Here is an 18,701-nt window from a genome sequence, read left to right on the forward strand (position 1 = left end):
GGCCATCTCAGGCCCAAATTGCTGTGATTTTTTGGTAGCTCTGATGTGCAGGAACCCCAGAGGAAGGATCCATATAACACCTAAATAAATTGTCTCATCAGTCCTGGATATTAAAACCTTTGTGAAAAGCAGAGGCAAAGATGAATCTGATCTTGAAGAAAAGCCTGAGTGAAAGAGTGGTTCTGTCTCAGTGCTGGGAGTTAATCCTCCAGTGTGATGTTCAGGAGTGCAGCGTACCATGGAAAACTAAGGAAGGTGGGTTGGAAATCCTTAATAACTCACAAACCTCTGGGAGAGGGCGCATGCTTGGAACAGAACGTGATCAGTGCTTGAATGGAGGAGAAACTGTGCTTTAAATCTCTCCAGAACCTCTTGTTTTCTCTTCGAGGTGATGAGAAAGCAGCAGAGCATCATCCAGGCAGATCTTGCACCCGTGACCATCTCCACACAGCGGATGGTTGCCATGCTGTCCAGGGAAACATCACTGCTGGTGTCCTCAATGCTCCTCTGTTTCTGTCCCACATTAGGAGAGGGGGCTCATGAGGTTTTGGTGGACCAACAGCAGTGCTTCTTTGCTCTCTGTGTGGTGTCCAACCATTAGGACCCGTGTTGCTGTTGCCGTGGGCTGTAGCACCAGCACTGATTCCTCCTTGGCCTCCTCAATTAATTGTCCCCTACTTCCAGCCCTGTGCACTCCACTGTCATCTTCAGAGAGGGTTGCTTAGGAGTCTGAGCAGACACAGAGCTATCGGAGGGGTTTGAAACATCATCGCTCTTGCCTTTGGGATGCAGAAAGGTTTGCAGGCCCTCACCAAGTCATAGAGTCCCTTCTTTGGGGCTTAGCACTGACCTCCTCAGGGTAGGAATGTGCTTGGGAGAAGGAGTTATGAAGTCTTCATGGAGCCAGTGGGAGGATAAGGAACCCACCGCCTCCTCCTTTAGGCCATGGTGTCTCTCCCAAAGTGCTCCTCTTTCTGCTTTAACCTTGGCTGGTTCTGCTGTCAGAAATGGTTCCCTTCCTGCAGAATTCCTGTGTTTCCCCTTTCTTGCCCAAAGGTCCTTTGTTTTGACCTGGTGGCTCCACAACTTCACAGCGAGCTCTGATCACTAAGTGCCTTGTTGAGGATCCATCAACCCTCACTTGGGTTTTCCTTCCTTGGTAGCTGGGGGTGTGAAATACATCCTGTGGGACATGGGAAACCTGGAGCTTTTATCATCATGTCCTGAGCAGCTTGTGGCGAGCAGTGAGCTGTAAGAACTGGCTGAGGCCTTCAGGAGATGGATGAGCTCCGTTGGGAGGTGGTGGGATTTCAGCCAGGGATGGTTCATTCTTTGAGGTGAGCCTGGCACAAGGAGTTAGGGCACATCCGTACTTTCAGGGGGGAAGCAAAAAAGAGAAGCAGAAAAAGACCTGGTAAACCTTTCCTGGAGGCATCAACTTCGGGAAGGAGCAAGCTGCTCTAGTGGAAGATGTCCCTGCCCATGGCAGGGGGCTGGAATTGGATGAGCTTTAAAGTCCCATGGTTCTATGGTTGTATGATGGTCGCACACAAAGAGCTGTGGTCAATGGCTCAATGTCCGGCTGGAGACCAGTAACAAGTGGGGTCCCTCAGGGATCGGGGTCGGGACCGGTCTTGTTCAACATCTTTGTCGCTGCCATGGACAGTGGGATTGAGTGCGCCCTCAGCAAGTTTGCCGATGACACCGAGCTGTGTGGTTCGGTTGATACCCTGGAGGGAAGGAATGCCATCCAGAGGGACCTTGACACGCTTGTGAGGTGGGCTGATGCCAACCTCATGGAGTTTAACCATGCCAAGTGCAAGGTCCTACACCTGGGTCGGAGCAATCCCAGGCACAGCTACAGGTTGGGCAGAGAAGAGATTCAGAGCAGCCCAAGGAGAGGGACTTGGGGGTGTTGGTTGATGAGAAAATGAACATGAGCCGGCTCCAGTGTGCGCTCGCAGCCCAGAAAGCAACCGTATCCTGGGCTGCATCCAAAGGAGCGTGACCAGCAGGGCGAAGGAGGGGATCCTGCCCCTCTGCTCTGCTCTTGTGAGACCTCACCTGGAGCATTGTGTGCAGTTCTGGTGTCCTCAACATAAAAAGGACATGGAACTGTTGGAACAAGTCCAGAGGAGGCCATGAGGATGATCAGGGGCTGGAGCACCTCCTGTATGGAGCCAGGCTGAGAACATTGGGGCTGTTGAGCCTGGAGAAGAGAAGCTGCGTGGAGACCTCAGAGCAGCTTCCAGTGTGTGAAGGGGGCTGCAAGGATGCTGGGGAGGGACTCTTCATCAGGGACTGCAGTGACAGGACAAGGGGTGATGGGTTCAAACTGAAACAGGGGAAGTTTAGATTGGATCTAAGGAAGAAGTTCTTTCCTGTGAGGGTGCTGAGGCACTGGAATGGGTTGCCCAGGGAGGTTGTGAATGCTCCATCCCTGGCAGCGTTCAAGACCAGGTTGGACGAGGCCTTGGGTGATATGATTTAGCGTTAAGGTGTCCCTGCCCACGGCAGGCAGGTTGGAACTGGATGATCTTAAGGTCCTTTCCAACCCTAACGATTCTGTGATTCTATACGGGTATAGCCAGTGCTGGTTCATTGAATTTTGCTGGTTGTGTCTCAAATCCCACAAGATTTGACTCTTGATGTTCTTCTGGGTTATCACACTCGGCTTTATAAATTACTTTCCATAAACTGGGATACAGGACGGCCTTCCCAAAGCCACTGCTTTTGCTCACTGTCCCTTCCAAGCTTTCTAAGGACCACCAGACAAAGCGATGGGACAGTCACAACAACCAGTACCTTGGTCGCTGGTGGCATCTGCCATGCAAGCATCTCAAAGGGTCTTACTGGGGGTAAAATGCCTTGCAGACCCGGCTCAGCCTGTTTTCCAGCTGGGAAAGGGCAAGGACAACCGTTACTGGTTCATATGCACAGAGGCGACCAGTGGTAGCTGGGGAGGGCTGGTGGCTTTGCTAGCAGTGTCCCTCTGTTGTAGATCTTCATGCAGGTCTCTTAGCTCAGGAAGCCAAGGAACTGGTTTGCTGCAAACCATCCCTCCGTGGGGATGAGGTGGGACAAGAGGAACCATGGTGCAACATTCCTATGGATATTTGGCCTTGAAAGGTGGGAGGGGAAAGGAAGAGAGCAGCACAGTGGTCCAGATGTGACCCTAAGCATGGGAAGTTTGTTCATTGCTGTGTGTGACACCTCTTCTCTGTCTCCATCCAGCTACACTTCTGATGAAGCAAGCCTGGCCACAGACCTCCTCCTCCTGTGCCACGGAGGGCACCTTCCACCTCCCAGTGGACACCGGCACCGAGAACAGAACTTACCAGGCTTCTTCTGCAGCATTCAGTAAATAAACCTTTTCTTCTGGGGTTTTCCTTGGTTGGTTTGTGCCCGTTTCCCTCCCCTCTTGGGGATTACTTTGGGATGGGGTTATTTGGGATCAGCCTGTTTGAAATGGATGGGATCGTTTGTGTCTGTGTGTCCTGCCTGTGTGCTGACACAGTGAGGATGCTGCACATCCTGGGGTTGCTCGCTCTGCACCGTGTAGCAGATCTGTCACCTTCTGCCTGAGATGTCCAGTCGGAGCTGCACTTCCCTTCTGGGATGAAATGTTGTGTTTTTTTCCACTCAAAACAAGGTAGCATCCTTTATTCATGCGTTCAAACCATGAAGGAGCATGAAGAGGAGAGCACCGGCCCTCCCAGTGCTCCTTCAGAGGAACAAGTCAAATGGAGAAGGGTGAAGGCCTCTTTCAGCCAAGTGTTTGGTCCCCAGGAGCAACCTGGGCTTGATTTCAGGTGTATACTGCAGTGGTGATGCTCTGTGGTAGAGGAGAACGGTATATGGCATAAAAACAAAGGGAGATTGTTTCCTATTCCCTTAGAACAGAGAATTCCAAACTCCAGGCTGTTTTTCAAGGAATCCAGGATGAAATTCCCACCTTTTAACTCAAGCTGGCTGCTCAGGGGCAGGGGGAGGAGATGCTGCTTATGGATCGTGGTTAAACAGGCTTTTCCAGCTGAAGCCGTGTAATCTCATCCCCTAAGAGGCCCAACAGTGCCTCCAGGAGGGGTGATAAGCTCCCACATAAGGCCCCTGGTGCTTCCCCTGCTATGTGGGGTGTCCCCTGGCCCCTGCCCAACTGCTCTTGCCTGCTCTTGCCCTCATGTTGCCTGTTAAAGCTGAGGCATGGGGCGTGCTGCAAGCACGAGGTGGGACTGCTCCTAGGTTCTAATGGGCTGGAGCAGCTCCTGTATGGAGCCAGGCTGAGAACATTGGGGCTGTTGAGCCTGGAGAAGAGAAGCTGTGTGGAGACCTCAGAGCAGCTTCCAGTGTGTGAAGGGGGCTGCAAGGATGCTGGGGAGGGACTCTTCATCAGGGACTGCAGTGATAGGACAAGGGGTGATGGGTTCAGACTGAAACAGGGAAGTTCAGGTTGGATACAAGGCAGAAGCTCTTCCCTGTGAGGGTGCTGAGATGGAGCCAAAGGACAGATCCAGTTTGGGACGCCCAACCTGAAATGCTTCTGATTATTCAGAGCCTGTGCTTGAGGCAGCATCTCCCAGCAGAGATCCACCACAGCGATGGGTGAAGCGTCTCTGAAACCTCAGGGCTTTATGTCTTAAATTTGATTTCCCAATTCAATGTGCCCAAGCCAGTTCTCTGGCAATGAGATCAGCCTGCATGGGGCTGCCCAGTGACCACACACTGGTGGCCACAGCCAGATTTTGCCCCCAAACCCGTTTCTACCATGGTATCTGCTCTTGCCTTCTCTGATTTGGAAGGAGGAATGTCCCCTGCAGCAGCCTGGAGGTGCAGTGGGGAGGAGAAAGCACATCCAGGCATGGGTTAAATTCCAAGGGAATTTTGCCAAATAGTATCTAGGTTTCTATTAATTCCAAGCTGAAAGTTTCCAAACACTTAAAACTTGGTCAAATCTGATCTAGCATGAAATTAGCTGTCATGCCAAGCTCGTGCACCATGTGAGGGGTAGCGTCCCTAACCCAGTGGACGGTAGGGATGTCCCTTTCCAAGGAGAATCATGGAATTCCATTCATTGGGTTGGAAGGGACCTTTAAAGCTCATTTAGTCCAACCCTAGATCCCCCTGCAGTGATCAGGGATATCTTCAAGTAGGTCACGTTGCTCCAAGCTCCATCCAGCCTGACCTTGAATGCTTCCAGGAATGGGGCATCCACCACCTGTCTGGGAAAACATGGCAGATTCCATCTTCCATGGGCTGTTATGCTTAATACCCTTTTGATATCATAGATAAATTGTCCATGATTCAGCAATTGGGAAGCCACATCAAGGCTTAACGTTCAGATGCTGAAACTGCACAGCCTTGAGCTGGTCCACAGCTCCAGACAGCCATCAGAAATGAAGCGTGATGCTGAGAGCTGGCATCCAAGGTCTTTGCTTAAAGAAAGGAGTTCAGAAGAGAAGAAAACGGGTAAAGTTGAACAGGAGCTTGGTGGCTCTGTAGGTGACGTTGTTGGGTTCCTGGAGGAGCTCATGATGTCTCTGTGGTGAACGCAGCCCTTCAGAACCTGCAGTTCCATCTCTCCTTTAAAGACAGTTGCTCTCCTGCTAATGTGAGTCAGAAGAAAAGGTCACAGCTCTTCTGCTGTTTAATTAACACATTGGATCGGATGTGCAGCAAGCAGGAGGCGGTGAGATGCTGTTTGGGAGTTCCTAGAAAGCTTGTTTTCTTCACGCCCTTGCAGTGCTGGGCGGATAATGTGGGCTATTAGCAGCCTTGCAGGCTTTGCCTTCATTAATCGCTGCCCTGAATAGTGCTTGAGTAAATCACTTCATTATGTTTGAGTGCTTGGATATCTTACTGCTGGGCTGAGCCTTGGCTTCTCCTCTCCATCCTACACGGTCTTTGGAGCCTGTTTGCTCTAAGGTTGGTTTCTCCCAGTCCTCTGCAAGAGCTGGATACCATTTCCCAGCAGCCATCCCATTGTACATGTTCTTCCCTGCTTGTGTGAGCAGATTCCTTACCATTCCTATTTTACTTGTTCGTTAAGCTGTGACCAACGCCTTGATGCCTTTGTGGCACACTTGATGCAGCCTAAGGCATCCCATGGCAGCTGCTCAGCTTTTAGTCTGCCCTAAAAGAAAACCCCTTAAAGCACAACTTCAGGTGTTCTTGAGGGTTACATTAGGATTAGATTGGGGAAACCACTACTTTATGGTCTAGACAAGTGCTATGTGTGGTGGGTAGGGAACTACCCGAAGGTGGTGGTGAACCTTCTGACGCCCCATGTTCCTTTTCCAGCTGGGGACCTGTCACTGGTGGGGTAGATACTGGGCCCAACACTGCTCAGTGTCTTTATAAGTGATGTGGGTGATGGGATCAAGTGCTCCCTGATGAAGTTTGCCAGTGGCACCAAACTGAGTGGGGAAGTGGACACTTGGGAAGGGGAAGCCACCCTGCAGGGTGAGCTGGACAGGCTGGGAAGAGCCTGATGGAGCTCAACAGGACAAGTGTCAGGTCCTGCCCCTGGGCAAACCCAATCCTGGAGCAGCTCAGGCTGGGATGTGCCTGACTGGAGCAGCTCTGGGAAAGGGACATGGAGGAACCAGCTCCATAGGAGTGAACAGTGAGCGGCTGCAGCAAAGAAACCCACCAGGGTGCTGGGGAACATCAACAAGGGCATCACCACAGGGATAAAGGTGTCATTGTCCCACTGTGCTCGTCACTGGTCAGGCTGCCCCTGGAATACTGTGATCAGTTTTGGTCCTGCTGCCTGTGCCTGCCACCCCACTGTCCTCCTGAGGCTCTCTGCTCCTCCTGGCTTGGCAGCAACCTGTGGTGCCTTTTGATGGAGCAGAGAAATGGCTTTTCTTTATGGCAATAAAGCAGATTTGCTGTTTTTGTTGCTAAGGCAAATAGCCTGAGGGGAGCAGGACAGATGCTTGAGCATCACTTGGGGTTGCCTCTCCAACCTGGAGAGTGAGCTGATGGTTGCAGTCCTCCTTTGCAGGATGGGAAATTGCTCAGAACTATCCACCTTCATGGAATACTTAAAGGCATCCATTGTTTTCACCTAAATATTAATCAGAGAATCATGGAATGGCTTGGGTTGGAATGGACCTTAAAGCTCCTCCAGCAACAACCCCTGCCACAGGCAGGGACCCCTTCCACTAGAGCAGCTTGCTCCAAGCCCCTGTGTCCAACCTGCCCTTGAACACTGCCAGGGATGGGGCAGCCACAGCTTCTCTGGGCACCCTGTGCCAGCGCCTCAGCACCCTCACAGGGAAGAGCTTCTGCCTAAGAGCTCAGCTCAGTCTCCCCTCGGGCAGGTTAAAGCCATTCCCCTTGGCCTGGCCCTACAGGCCCTTGTCCCAAGCCCCTCTCTGGGTTTCCTGCAGCCCCTTTAGGCACTGGAGCTGCTCTCAGGTCTCCCCTTCAGGAGCCTTCTCTTCTCCAGGCTGCCCCAGCCCAGCTCTCTCAGCCTGGCTCCAGAGCAGAGCTGCTCCAGCCCTCGCAGCATCTCCATGGCCTCCTCTGGCCTCGCTCCAGCAGCTCCACGTCCCTCTTGTGTTGGGGGACCCAGAGCTGAATGCACGGGTTTGGACCACTGGTTTTGGGAAGAGCCACAGCTGGGCTGGGTAGGGAATGTAGGCCTGGCTGCCGTGATTGATTAGCCAGGGGCTGGATGCTGGACTCAGGTCTCAGCTTGGTGTGTTTCATGGCACATCAGAAGATGCTCATCCAGCTTGCTGTCTCCTCCATGCTGAGTGATGCCCGGCGAGCAACCGGCGCGTCATGAACAGCAGCTTGGGCTGCTCGTGTTCTCTCCATGGGCCAGCTCTGCAGCTGGAAATCCTCACCCTCACTTGGACTCCCCTTCTCTTTGGCAGGGTACACTGCGGGGACTCCCTACAAGGTCCCACCGACCCAGAGTAACAACGCACCTCCTCCCTACTCGCCGTCTCCGAACCCGTACCAAACCGCTATGTACCCCATCAGAAGTGCCTATCCACAGCAGAACCTGTACACCCAGGTAGGTGCCTCCTCACCCATCACCTCACTCCACAGCGTGCAAATGCAGCCTGAGGTTCCTACAGGGCTTCATCTTTGGCTGTCAGGGCTGAGCACCCATGTCCTGGTGGGATGGAGGTGCTCACGGTGGGGCTTGATGGGTCTCTGGGATGTTGGGGGTCTCTCTCTTGACTCCTCAATTGGATCCTCTGCATGAGACATGGTCTTACATGGTTGTTGATGTGTAGTGGAGTCAACACAGTGTCTCAATGAGGTTGGGAATCAGGTCCCTTCCTCCAAAACCACATGCTGGGGCCCCATGGCTCCAGGGTAGTCCCTGCACCCACCTCTCCCCACCTTCCCCAGTGCTCAGTGTTGCTCTTCCCAAGGGCCACAAATGAGTCTGGGGTATCCCAAGGTCCGTTTGCTGGTGGCTGTTGGCATCTCATTGACTTGCAACACCCTCCTGCCAGCTCCCTTGGGAAACCCTTGTGTCTCCTTCACCAGCACAGGCTACTTCAGGCATGACCCAGATTTGTGTCCTCCCAGGGCAGCTCCTCCCCCAGCACCTGGATGGGTTTCCAGTGCCATCTTCTCTGCTCCTGCATTGCCACCACCTGCAGCTATGTGCTGGGGCCAAGATCCTCCACAGGGATGTAGTTTAGAGCAGTTGTCCTCTGAAACCCACCTCTGTGCCCCCTTCCCACTGAAGATCACAAACTCCTCAGGGGTATCTGGCCCTACAGCCTCCATGGCATTTCCCCCAACGACCTGACTTTCCAGGTCAGGATGGTGTTCCACTCCCTTCCCATTGCCTCTCTGCATTCCAGAGACCACCCCACATGTCCTCAGGTTCAGTTTCATTCTTCCTTATCCAGGTCTGCAGGCAGAAGGAGCTGCCTCATGGGAAGGACCAGCCCTTTGGCAGTGCTCAAATGGTGTTCCAGCAGCTACGCGTGACACCAGCTTGTCTTCATTATAGAATCTTCACAGACTGCTTTGGGTTGAAGGGACCTTAAAGCTCACCCAGTTCCAACCCCTGCCACGGGCAGGGACCCCTTCCACTGGAGCAGCTTGCTCCAAGCCCCTGTGTCCAACGTGGCCTTGAACACTGCCAGGGATGGGGCAGCCACAGCTTCTCTGGGCACCCTGTGCCAGCGCCTCAGCACCCTCACAGGGAAGAGCTTCTGCCTAAGAGCTCAGCTCAGTCTCCCCTCGGGCAGGTTAAAGCCATTCCCCTTGGCCTGGCCCTACAGGTCCTTGTCCCAAGCCCCTCTCCAGCTTTCCTGCAGCCCCTTTAGGCACTGGAAGCTGCTCTCAGGTCTCCCCTTCAGGAGCCTTCTCTTCTCCAGGCTGCCCCAGCCCAGCTCTCTCAGCCTGGCTCCAGAGCAGAGCTGCTGCAGCCCTCACAGCAGCTCCTCACCCAACACCCCCAAGTCCTTCTCCTCAGGCTGCTCCACCCGGTCTCCCCCAGCCTGTTTTTGTGCTGGGGGTTGCCCCAACCCAAATGAAGAGCCTTGTGTTTAAGACTGCTTGTGCAGCAGGTTTAGAGGAGCTAAACGCTTGAAGTCTCAGGGTGAAGGACAGTCACCCCCACTTTGGGCTCAGGGGACAGGCTGGGTTTGGGAATATCCTATGTCCCTTCTCTCCAGGGGGTAAATATGGGGCTGTGGTGCTGCATCGCTGCTCACCCCATAGCAGGACCTACAGTATCTCCCTGCCCAGCTGACACCCCCTGCACACAGAGCTGGTCTTTGCCTCTCCATAGAGTACTGGCCTTCAAAGCCACTGCTTTGGCTTGTGCTGTCAGTCCAATGACAAAGACAATGGTGGTTTTTATCCCTTCTCCAACAGGGAGCTTATTATACCCAGCCAGTGTACGCGGCACAGCCTCACGTTATCCATCACACCACCGTGGTTCAGCCCAACAGCATCCCATCGGCCATCTACCCGGCCCCGGTCGCTGCGCCCAGGACCAACGGTGTGGCCATGGGCATGGTCGCTGGGACCACCATGGCAATGTCAGCAGGTAAGAAGGCAAATCTCCCCTTGTTCTGAGCCACGGTTTCATCTCTTGTTTGGGAGGCGTCCAAACAACCTGTGCCAGAGGTGTATCCTGGATGAAGAGCTCTCTGTGCCGCCTGCAGCCTTGCAGGGTGTATCTGGACGGGGGCTCCAGAAGCACTTTGAACACAGCAAGTTGCTAGTTCTGCTTGCTGCCACCTCTCCTTTGCAGGCAAAAATGCTCCTGATACAGATGTAACTCAGCTTTTAGGTAAGCAGAGAGACCTTGCGTTTGGCTCACTCTAGAGACATGAACTCTTGCATCCTTAAATACATTATCCTTCCTCCATCTGTTCCATAATCAGAGGTATAACCAGGTTTGTCCATCTTCAGTACTGTATTTCTATCCTCGGGTTCCTTTTTTAGGACACTTAAATGGTCTTACTTTCATTTGACAAAATGAACATTAACCTTGGTTTCTGCATCCCAAATCCTTTGGAGTTTATGTGCAGGATTGCTTTTATTGACAGCACATTAAGTAAGGGTATGGGCTGGGTTTATTTTTCCCAAAGCCTGTAGTTTTCTCATTAACAATCCCTAGGATTGTATATTGAATTATGCCAAGAAACACCTCATTCATCCTTCTGCATCTGCATGAGCTGTGAAACAGGGCTTTGTTATGGGCCACAGCCCTTGTTGCAAGCAGAGATACTGCAGCCTGGGTTTGACAAGAACCTCTCAGACATTTACTGTTGCTTATACTGAGAGTGGGGAGATGCACGTGGGATGCTTTAAATTCTCTGTAGTAGCATTTGCAGTAGCCAGGAACTGAGAAGTTGTTTCAAGCACCCCGTTACTCCCAGAGCAGAGTAGTTGAGGGCTGTATCCTCCCTCCCCACGTCTGCTGAAGGCACTGTGCAAATTCCCACCTGAAATCCCTCTGTGTATCAGCTGAAGACTGAAAGAAAAGAGGGTGCATGGGGTAGTTCCCCTGCTTTGCAGCTGGGGGCGGATCATTCCTGCTGCATCCCAGGGCTCTCAGCTCAGGGGGGGGTTTAAATGAAGCAAAAGAGCTCCCCTGCCCTTGGGAGATGAATGGCAAAGCTCATCTGTATTTTCCCTGGACGTTCTTGGCTTTTCCTCATCTCCTTTTACAATCCTCATCCCATGCAGTTTGGTCCTTTGAGAACACTGCAGTGGTTTGCTGTTGCAGCTGGGCCCAGTGCCTTTAGCAGGTGGAAGATATCAGCAGATTTCTGGCTACTTCTAGTCTTCAGGGACAAGGGAAATTAGAAAAAGATGAGTTGAGGCCAAAACCAGCATGGAAAATGTGCTGGAGCTTTAGGTGGGTTTATTCTGTTCATGGTGTTGGCTGATACCAACCACACGACTCAAAACACCTTTGCTTCAGGTCTCACATGCCGATAATATTTGAGGGAATTGAAGAAGGGGAAAAAAGGCAGCTGATGCTGTGCGTGCCCCTTAGAATCACAGAATCAACCAGGTTGGAAAAACCCTTCAAGCTCATCCAGTCCAACCATTCCCACCACTGCCCCATGGCACTGAGGCCTCGTCTCTATGAGGTGTGAACACTTGCAGGGCCGGTGCCTGCAGCCCTGCCCTGGGCAGCCTGTTCCAAAGCCTGAGCACCCTTTGGGGCAGGACTTGTTCCTAATCTTGTCTAACCTCTCCTAACATATTTCTCCATGCCATTGCAGGAACCTTGTTGACCACCCCACAACACACTGCCATCGGAGCACATCCAGTTTCCGTGCCAACGTACAGGGCTCAAGGAACCCCCACCTACAGCTATGTACCTCCACACTGGTAAACCCACTGGCCAATTCATGTAAGTGCTGCCTTGGCAGGCCTTGCTCTGCTCTTCTTGATTAATTAACCACCAAGCACTGCTATTGCTTCTCTCCTGCCTGCAAAGCTGCTGAATCCCTTTCTCAAGGTGATGCTTTTGTCTACAGAAGAGCCTTTTAGCACTGCTCCCGACTAGGGATACCTGCATGGGGCTCTGTCGTGGGGCTACCGAAGGTTTTAGCAAAGCATAGTGTACCTTGACCTTACATAGAATCCCAGAGCAGTCTGGGTTAAAGGGACCTTAAAGCTCATCCAGTTCCAACCCCTGCCACGGGCAGGGACCCCTTTCACTAGAGCAGCTTGCTCCAAGCCCCTGTGTCCAACCTGGCCTTGAACACTGCCAGGGATGGGGCAGCCACAGCTTCTCTGGGCACCCTGTGCCAGCGCCTCAGCACCCTCACAGGGAAGAGCTTCTGCCTAAGAGCTCAGCTCAGTCTCCCCTCGGGCAGGTTCAAGCCATTCCCCTTGGCCTGGCCCTACAGGCCCTTGTCCCAAGCCCCTCTCCAGCTTTCCTGCAGCCCCTTTAGGCACTGGAGCTGCTCTCAGGTCTCCCCTTAAGGAGCCTTCTAAAACATCCTGTTTGTTATCATGGGCCTTGTGTGCAGCTGCCTGCAACCAGCTGCAGGTTCCTGTCATGCTCAGGATCCCCAAAGTCCCAGCTGCTCATTTAAACACCCTCCTTGTGTTGATGGAGCTCTTGGTCCTTCATGCCCAATTAACAGGGAACACAGCTGATGGGAACACATGATGCTGCACGGGGAGGCAGCGAGGATCAACCAGCCCTGGGGGCTATCTGAAATCTCTCCTTGCTGCATACATTACACTGAGCTAATCCTTCCCATGACAAATCACTGTGCAATTAGCAGAGAGGATCCCATCTGCACATTTTTAATCCTCTGCAATGGATACTACCACCGAGCTGCTGCTTCCTCAGCTCCCTGCCCAAAAATTGGGCACTCAGTGGCACGAGAATGGTTAAATCCCATGTACATCAGCTATGGGTGCTGCGATAGGGGTGCAGAGGAGAGGAGAACAGCTCTCTCTGATCATAGAATCACAGAGTCTACCAGGTTGGAAAAGCCCTTTAAGCCCACCCAGTCCAACCTTCATCCCAGCACTGCCAAGGCCACCACTGCCCCATGGCACTGAGGCCTCGTCTCCATGGGGTGTGAACCCTTGCAGGGCCGGTGCCTGCAGCCCTGCCCTGGGCAGCCTGTTCCAATGCCTGAGCACCCTCTGGGGCAGGAATTGTTCCTCAGCTCCATCTAAACCTGCCCTGGTGCAGCTTGAGGCCGCTTCCTCTTGTCCCATCCCTTGTTCCTTGGGAGCAGAGCCCAGCCCCTCCTGGCTCCATCCTCCTCTCAGGCACTTGTAGGCAGCCATCAGGTCCCCCTGAGCCTTCTCTTCTCCACACTGAACCCCCCAGCTCCCTCAGCCCTTCCCCATCACACTTGGGCTCCAGGCCCTGCACCAGCTCCGCTGCCCTTCTCTGGCCCCCTCCAGCCCCTCAGTGTCTCTCTTGCAGTGAGGGGCCCAGAGCTGAACACAGGATCCGAGGTGCAGCCTCACCAGTGCCCAATGCAGGGGCACAATCCCTGCCCTGGCCCTGCTGCCGCCCTGGTGCTGATCCAGGCCAGGATGCTGGGGGCTCCCTGGCTGCCTGGGCACAAGCTGCTCATGTTCAGCTCCATCCATCAGCACCCCCAGCTCCTTTTCCATGGGCAGTTTCCAGCCACAATTCCCAAACCTGGAGCTTTGCATGGGGCTGTTGTGACCCAAGTGCAGGACCCGGCACTTTGCCTTGTTGAACCTCATCCTATTGGCCACAGCCCAATTATCCAGCCTGTCCAGGCTGCCCTTTAGAACCTTCCTACCGTGCACCACTTGCTCCTAACTCCTTCTTTGCGATATCTCTGCTCTCTTCCAGATCCAGAGTCAAACATTGTATGCAACTACACAAGTCTTACATCGGTGCTGTGGCCGCTGTCCTGCAGCACCTCGTCTGTTTGCAAGAACAAAAGAAAACCAACAAAAGTGCAAGGGTCACTTTATGCATTCTTTAGTGGTTTTGTAAAAGCTGCTTTTTCTAATCTTCTGCCTCCCTTTTATTTTATTGTTTTCTCCTCTCCCCTTTCCTCCTCCCCACCCCACATCCATTGTGTAACACACGTACTGACACTGAGCAATAGTCGAGTTCTCTTTGGAGTCCTATCATTGGAAAGCTCAGACTATTCCACTGTTTTGTTTTTCCAGCATTGCCCAGCTGAGTGGTGCAAAGATCCCCCCACTTCTTGTTCGTTTTGGGTTCTTTTCATGATCTTTCTGTTGTCGTTGTTGTTGGCAAGAGCCTAGATTTCTTTTGGCTAGTAAGAGTGGTTGATGTTCAGGGTACTACGTGAAAAGCACAGCGCTGGTAGGCAGGCTTCTTCTTCCCATTTTGGTTTGGGTATTTTTAGTTGAAGAATATAAATTATTTAATCTTCCATAACATATTGCAAGAAAAAAAAGCAACTTGGTGTCTTCCAGATAGCTGTTGTGATAGATTATAAATGCATTATCTGCAGTGAAGTTCTGAACTCATCCCTTCTTTTGTAGGAGTTAAGAGAATATAAGTATCATTAGCGACGTAACACACTTGTCTTAGGAAGTATGAGGAATGGGCACCATCAGGTCTTTGGGCTGCTTTTTCCGACTGGGCAAATGGATCTTGTGTGATGGGAAGAGAGCAGCAGAGACACACGTGCCCTGGTAGCATCTTGCACCTCTTGGGTATATAGGGTGCTCCCCATCGGCTACGTCCTGGGGCTGCGTGAGGGAGAAGGCAGCTCCTTCCTTGTGTGGCTACTGTTTGCAGGCAGAGATGAGCTGGGTGGCTGTTGAAGGAAGCAAGGAGATGTTCAAGGGTTGGTCTGAAAGAGCTTCTCCAGGTCCAGGGTTTGGTTTGAAGAGCTTCTCCAGGTCCAGGGTTTGGTTTGAAGAGCTTCTCCAGGTCCAGGGGTTGGTCTGAAGAGCTTCTCCAGGTCCAAGGTTTGGTTTGAAGAGCTTCTCCAGGTCCAGGGTTTCATTTGAAGAGCTTCTCCAGGTCCAAGGTTTGGTTTGAAGAGCTTCTCCAGGTCCAAGGTTTGGTTTGAAGAGCTTCTCCAGGTCCAAGGTTTGGTTTGAAGAGCTTCTCCAGGTCCAGGGTTTGGTTTGAAGAGCTTCTCCAGGTCCAGGGTTTGGTTTGAAGAGCTTCTCCAGGTCCAGGGTTTGGTTTGAAGAGCTTCTCCAGGTCCAGGGTTTGGTTTGAAGAGCTTCTCCAGGTCCAGGGTTTGGTTTGAAGAGCTTTTCCAGGTCCAGGGTTTGGTTTGAAGAGCTTCTCCAGGTCCAAGGCTTGGTTTGAAGAGCTTCTCTAGAGTCTCATAGTGTGGGAAAGGAGGAGAGCTGATTGATGGAGAAGAGTCTTTGAGGTAGGGCAAGGGGGAAGACGGGTGGCTTCACCTTTCACCTGTGTCATTGGCAGGGCTGAAACCAAACTGTGATTCCTCCATGGTAGTCAAGGTGCCCCCCTCATTCTTTGGGTTACAGCTGAGGCTTCCAGGAGAAATGTTCATCCAAGCACAAATCCTGGCACCATAGAGAAAGGCAGGAGAGGGGGATGAGAGCAGCTGCTCTGCTTGGCCTGTGGGGAGAAGCGGAGGGGAAGAGGAAGCAATAGCAATAAACACGTCACCTTCCTCATGGGAAGGCACCCAAGGAAAGGCGAGAGCACGGAAGGTGATCCACAGTTGACAGGGACCAGGCTGGGATACAATGGGCACGTGGAGGCTGTGGGCAATGGGGTAAGTTCAGGGGGTTTTGGCTTTCCCAAGGGCATGAAGATGTGAGGCCACGTGTGGCCAGTGACATCCCACCTTGGGGTATCCGAGTGGAGCAATAAGTTGTATGGAGGGCAGTAGAGAGAGGTTTTGCAGACGGTACTTGAGGCCAGTTTATGTTTAAGCCCTTATCCCTGAACCCTGTGTAGAAACAAGGTTTTTCTTCTGTTTTGTGTTTCCTAAGACAAAACCACTGTTGGGTTTTGAGTTTTTCCCTCAAGCGTGCCAAAAGAGTTACGTGCACCAGCAGTGTGTTCGCAGCTCGCATCTCTTGGGCTTCAAGGTTGTCACAATGGACCAAATCCAGAGCCTTTAAAGCAGTCAGGTTAGGAGGTGTGGGTGGGAATCCCTCCTGGCATTGCCTGTCATGGATTTCTGCCCCATGCATGGTGTTGAGTCAGTGCCCAGATGTCTGTTGGTTGCTCTGCTTTGGGTATGCCGTATCTCCATGTGGAGGTGAAGGCAGTGGAGAGCAGCACTGGAGGGTCACCTTGACTGGGACATGGTGGTGCAGAGATCAGACTGGAGGGGCTTTCAGAAGAGCAACGTGACCATTGTTGGTACCAGGGTGAGACCTTGCTCTTGGTTGTGTCTCCAGCTTGGCTTCTGCTGCCATTGGGAGGAGTTAATGGAGCTCCTTCCTATGAGCACGGTCCAAATGAGGAGGAACAAGCTTAGGGACCCAAGAGGACTTCTCCTTCCACTGGTTGGTCCCCGGTGGTTTGTCAGCTTGGGTGGTGGAAGCAGCACTTCTGTATAGGAGTCATTTAGTTGGTCATGGGGGTTTTAAAGGAGATCTGGCAAAGCTCTGGTTGACCTTCCCAACCTCGAGGGGAGCAGAGTGGGGGAAGACTGACCACCAGTGCTGTGGGGTTGGAAGGTGGATTTCTCCTGTGTGGTACTTTGGGTTGCACTTTGGGTTTGTATAAATGGAAAAGAGAAGGAACACCCCCCCCCCAAAAAAAAAACAAACCCTAAGGGTTCACCTTGGCCAAGGCAAGGATTAGCACATAAAGAGCACCAGGACATTTGGAACCAATGTTCCTACATCACCCTTCCACTGTCTGTAGCAGTTAAACCTGGGTGGAAAACCACCCAGTAGATCACAGGACTTGAAGACCTCTCAATACCCTTCTTTCCTCTCATGTTGACCTCGGGCTATGTGTTAGGAGCTGTCTGTCAGCATGGAAACACATAGGGTAGAGTAAGCTCCAGCCAGAGTAATGGCACTATGGCTTGCAGGGTTCAGTGTTATCACAGCCTAGGTTCTACAGAGGAGGTCCTGCCCAGCAGACCTAGGCACCCTTCACCCTTAGCTGCTTTAGGAATGAGTGCCAATACTTGGGTCCATGGCCAGGAAGGAGCTGCCAGGCTTGCTGGTGAAAGGAAAGAGAACACTAAAGGTGGGGTAGAAAGCTCCAGGAAGATCACCCAGTGTTACCACTACTGAGATGTGACAGGGGTGGTTTAGTTTTAACTCCTTCCCTTGGAGCAGCAGCAGAGCTGGTGCTCCTCATCCTGTTATGCCCAGGCAGAAACGGCCATTAACTCAACCAGGGTGTGGAGAGGTGAAGCATTCACTGCCTGTCAGGTGAGAGGCTCTAGTGAGCACGTTTGGAAACTGGTGGTGGGTTTAGGCTTGGACACTGCATGGCTCCAGGGCCACCGCATGGCTCCAGGCTTGAGTAGCTCCTTCCCAAGGTGGCTTCATGGGTCCATGATGGTGGTGAGATGCTCCCTGCTGCTGCATGGGGATGTGGGGCTTGATGCCCCTCAGCTCATGCCAGCAGTGACCTGCAGCCCTGTCCCCTTCCCCATGGAGGGATATTGGGGTTTGGGTAGATGGAATGATGAGAGGAAAGCCCATGATCCCAAGCCCTTTCCTTGGCCAAGTCATGGCTTAAGTGGAGGTCCTGGGGAGGTTGCAGCCTGGTGGGGGACTCCTGTGTGGGGAACACTGATGGTGGCCACCAGCTTCTCAGATACTTCACTCCAGCAAAGCTTTGCTGATGTCAGTTAAGCAAAAGGGTTTCCTGTGGTGGAGGATCACACTGGGCATTAGCAAGGAGGAGCAGGAGGGGCTAAACCATCCTTAGGAACCTCTGAAGTATCTCAGAGATTGATATTGCAGCTAAAGAGGAAGGAAAATCACTCTGAAACCACTGTTACAGCCATGAACCCATCCCTGCCATTATCTCTGCTTGAAAACACGAGCTGTAACCCAAGATGTGGGGAGGGAAAAAGGCAAATTGAGAGTGGTGGTGACCCCCAACCTGAGTGAGCTCCTGTATCCATCACCCCTCCAAGGGGCTGAGCCCTCCAGGTGACCATTTGCTCTTGTGTTTAATGAATAACAATAACCCAGGTCAGCTTTTGCAGTTGCAGGATGTACTTACCATGAAGTGTTATTGAAGGGCTTGGTTTGAAGGATGCATGTTTTAGGGTATCCGTTTCCTCCCCATCCACCAGCATCCCATTGAATGGGGTCCTTCCCGAAGCCCTCTCTCTTTGCCATCCTCTCCCTCCCCTCCTCCATCCCAGTGGATGCAGGGATATGGGATGATGTGGTCCCTTGTCCAGAGGGTGTGAAATGGGGGTTGGCTTTCTTAGAGGGGTACACATTTGAGGATATTTCGAGGGAACCCACATTTGAAGGATAATTTTCCATAGGGAAACCCAACCAGCCGACAATAGCAATAAGAGCTGCTGGATATCCATAAATCCAGGGCTTTTGGGTTAGTTTTTATTAATTGTCAGTATTTCCAGGCCCTCCATCCATCACCCCCAAAACACAGTGACCCTCTGCCCATCTTCCTTTCACTTTGTCCTCAGCCCTTTGGGCTGCCAGCAGGATCAAGCTCCAGATGGTTTCTCTGCCATGCACTAGCATTCCCATAGGGAAAAAAGGGAGCCTGAGAGGAAAGAGAGCTTGGAGAAGGTGTTTTCCCAGCATGTTGCACCGTGGCA

General features: G+C 52.4%; 1 protein-coding gene across 6 annotated transcripts in view; it reads left to right on the top strand.

Moving 5' to 3' along the window:
- The window catches only part of FAM168A (family with sequence similarity 168 member A), a 179,659-nt gene extending 161,017 nt beyond the window's left edge, over positions 1-18,642 (top strand). For 3 of the 6 annotated variants that reach the window (XM_062639216.1, XM_062639218.1, XM_062639215.1), the window contains 5 exons: positions 3,235-3,360; positions 7,887-8,029; positions 9,862-10,036; positions 11,730-11,860; positions 13,808-13,970. In XM_062639216.1, coding sequence (XP_062495200.1) covers positions 3,235-3,360; positions 7,887-8,029; positions 9,862-10,036; positions 11,730-11,842 — 557 coding nt within the window. In that variant the 3' untranslated portion in view covers positions 11,843-11,860; positions 13,808-13,970. Of the gene's footprint in view, positions 1-3,234; positions 3,361-7,886; positions 8,030-9,861; positions 10,037-11,729; positions 11,861-13,807; positions 14,776-14,962 lie in introns of those variants that run through there. The other 3 variants (XM_062639217.1, XM_062639219.1, XR_009968598.1) reach the window with 2 other exon arrangements.
- The last annotated feature ends 59 nt before the right edge of the window (positions 18,643-18,701 follow it).

Source organism: Pezoporus occidentalis, unplaced genomic scaffold, assembly GCF_034315485.1.
Source record: "Pezoporus occidentalis ecotype Australia unplaced genomic scaffold, CSIRO_AGI_Poc_V1 ctg6, whole genome shotgun sequence".
Classification (NCBI taxonomy): Eukaryota; Metazoa; Chordata; class Aves; order Psittaciformes; family Psittacidae; genus Pezoporus; species Pezoporus occidentalis.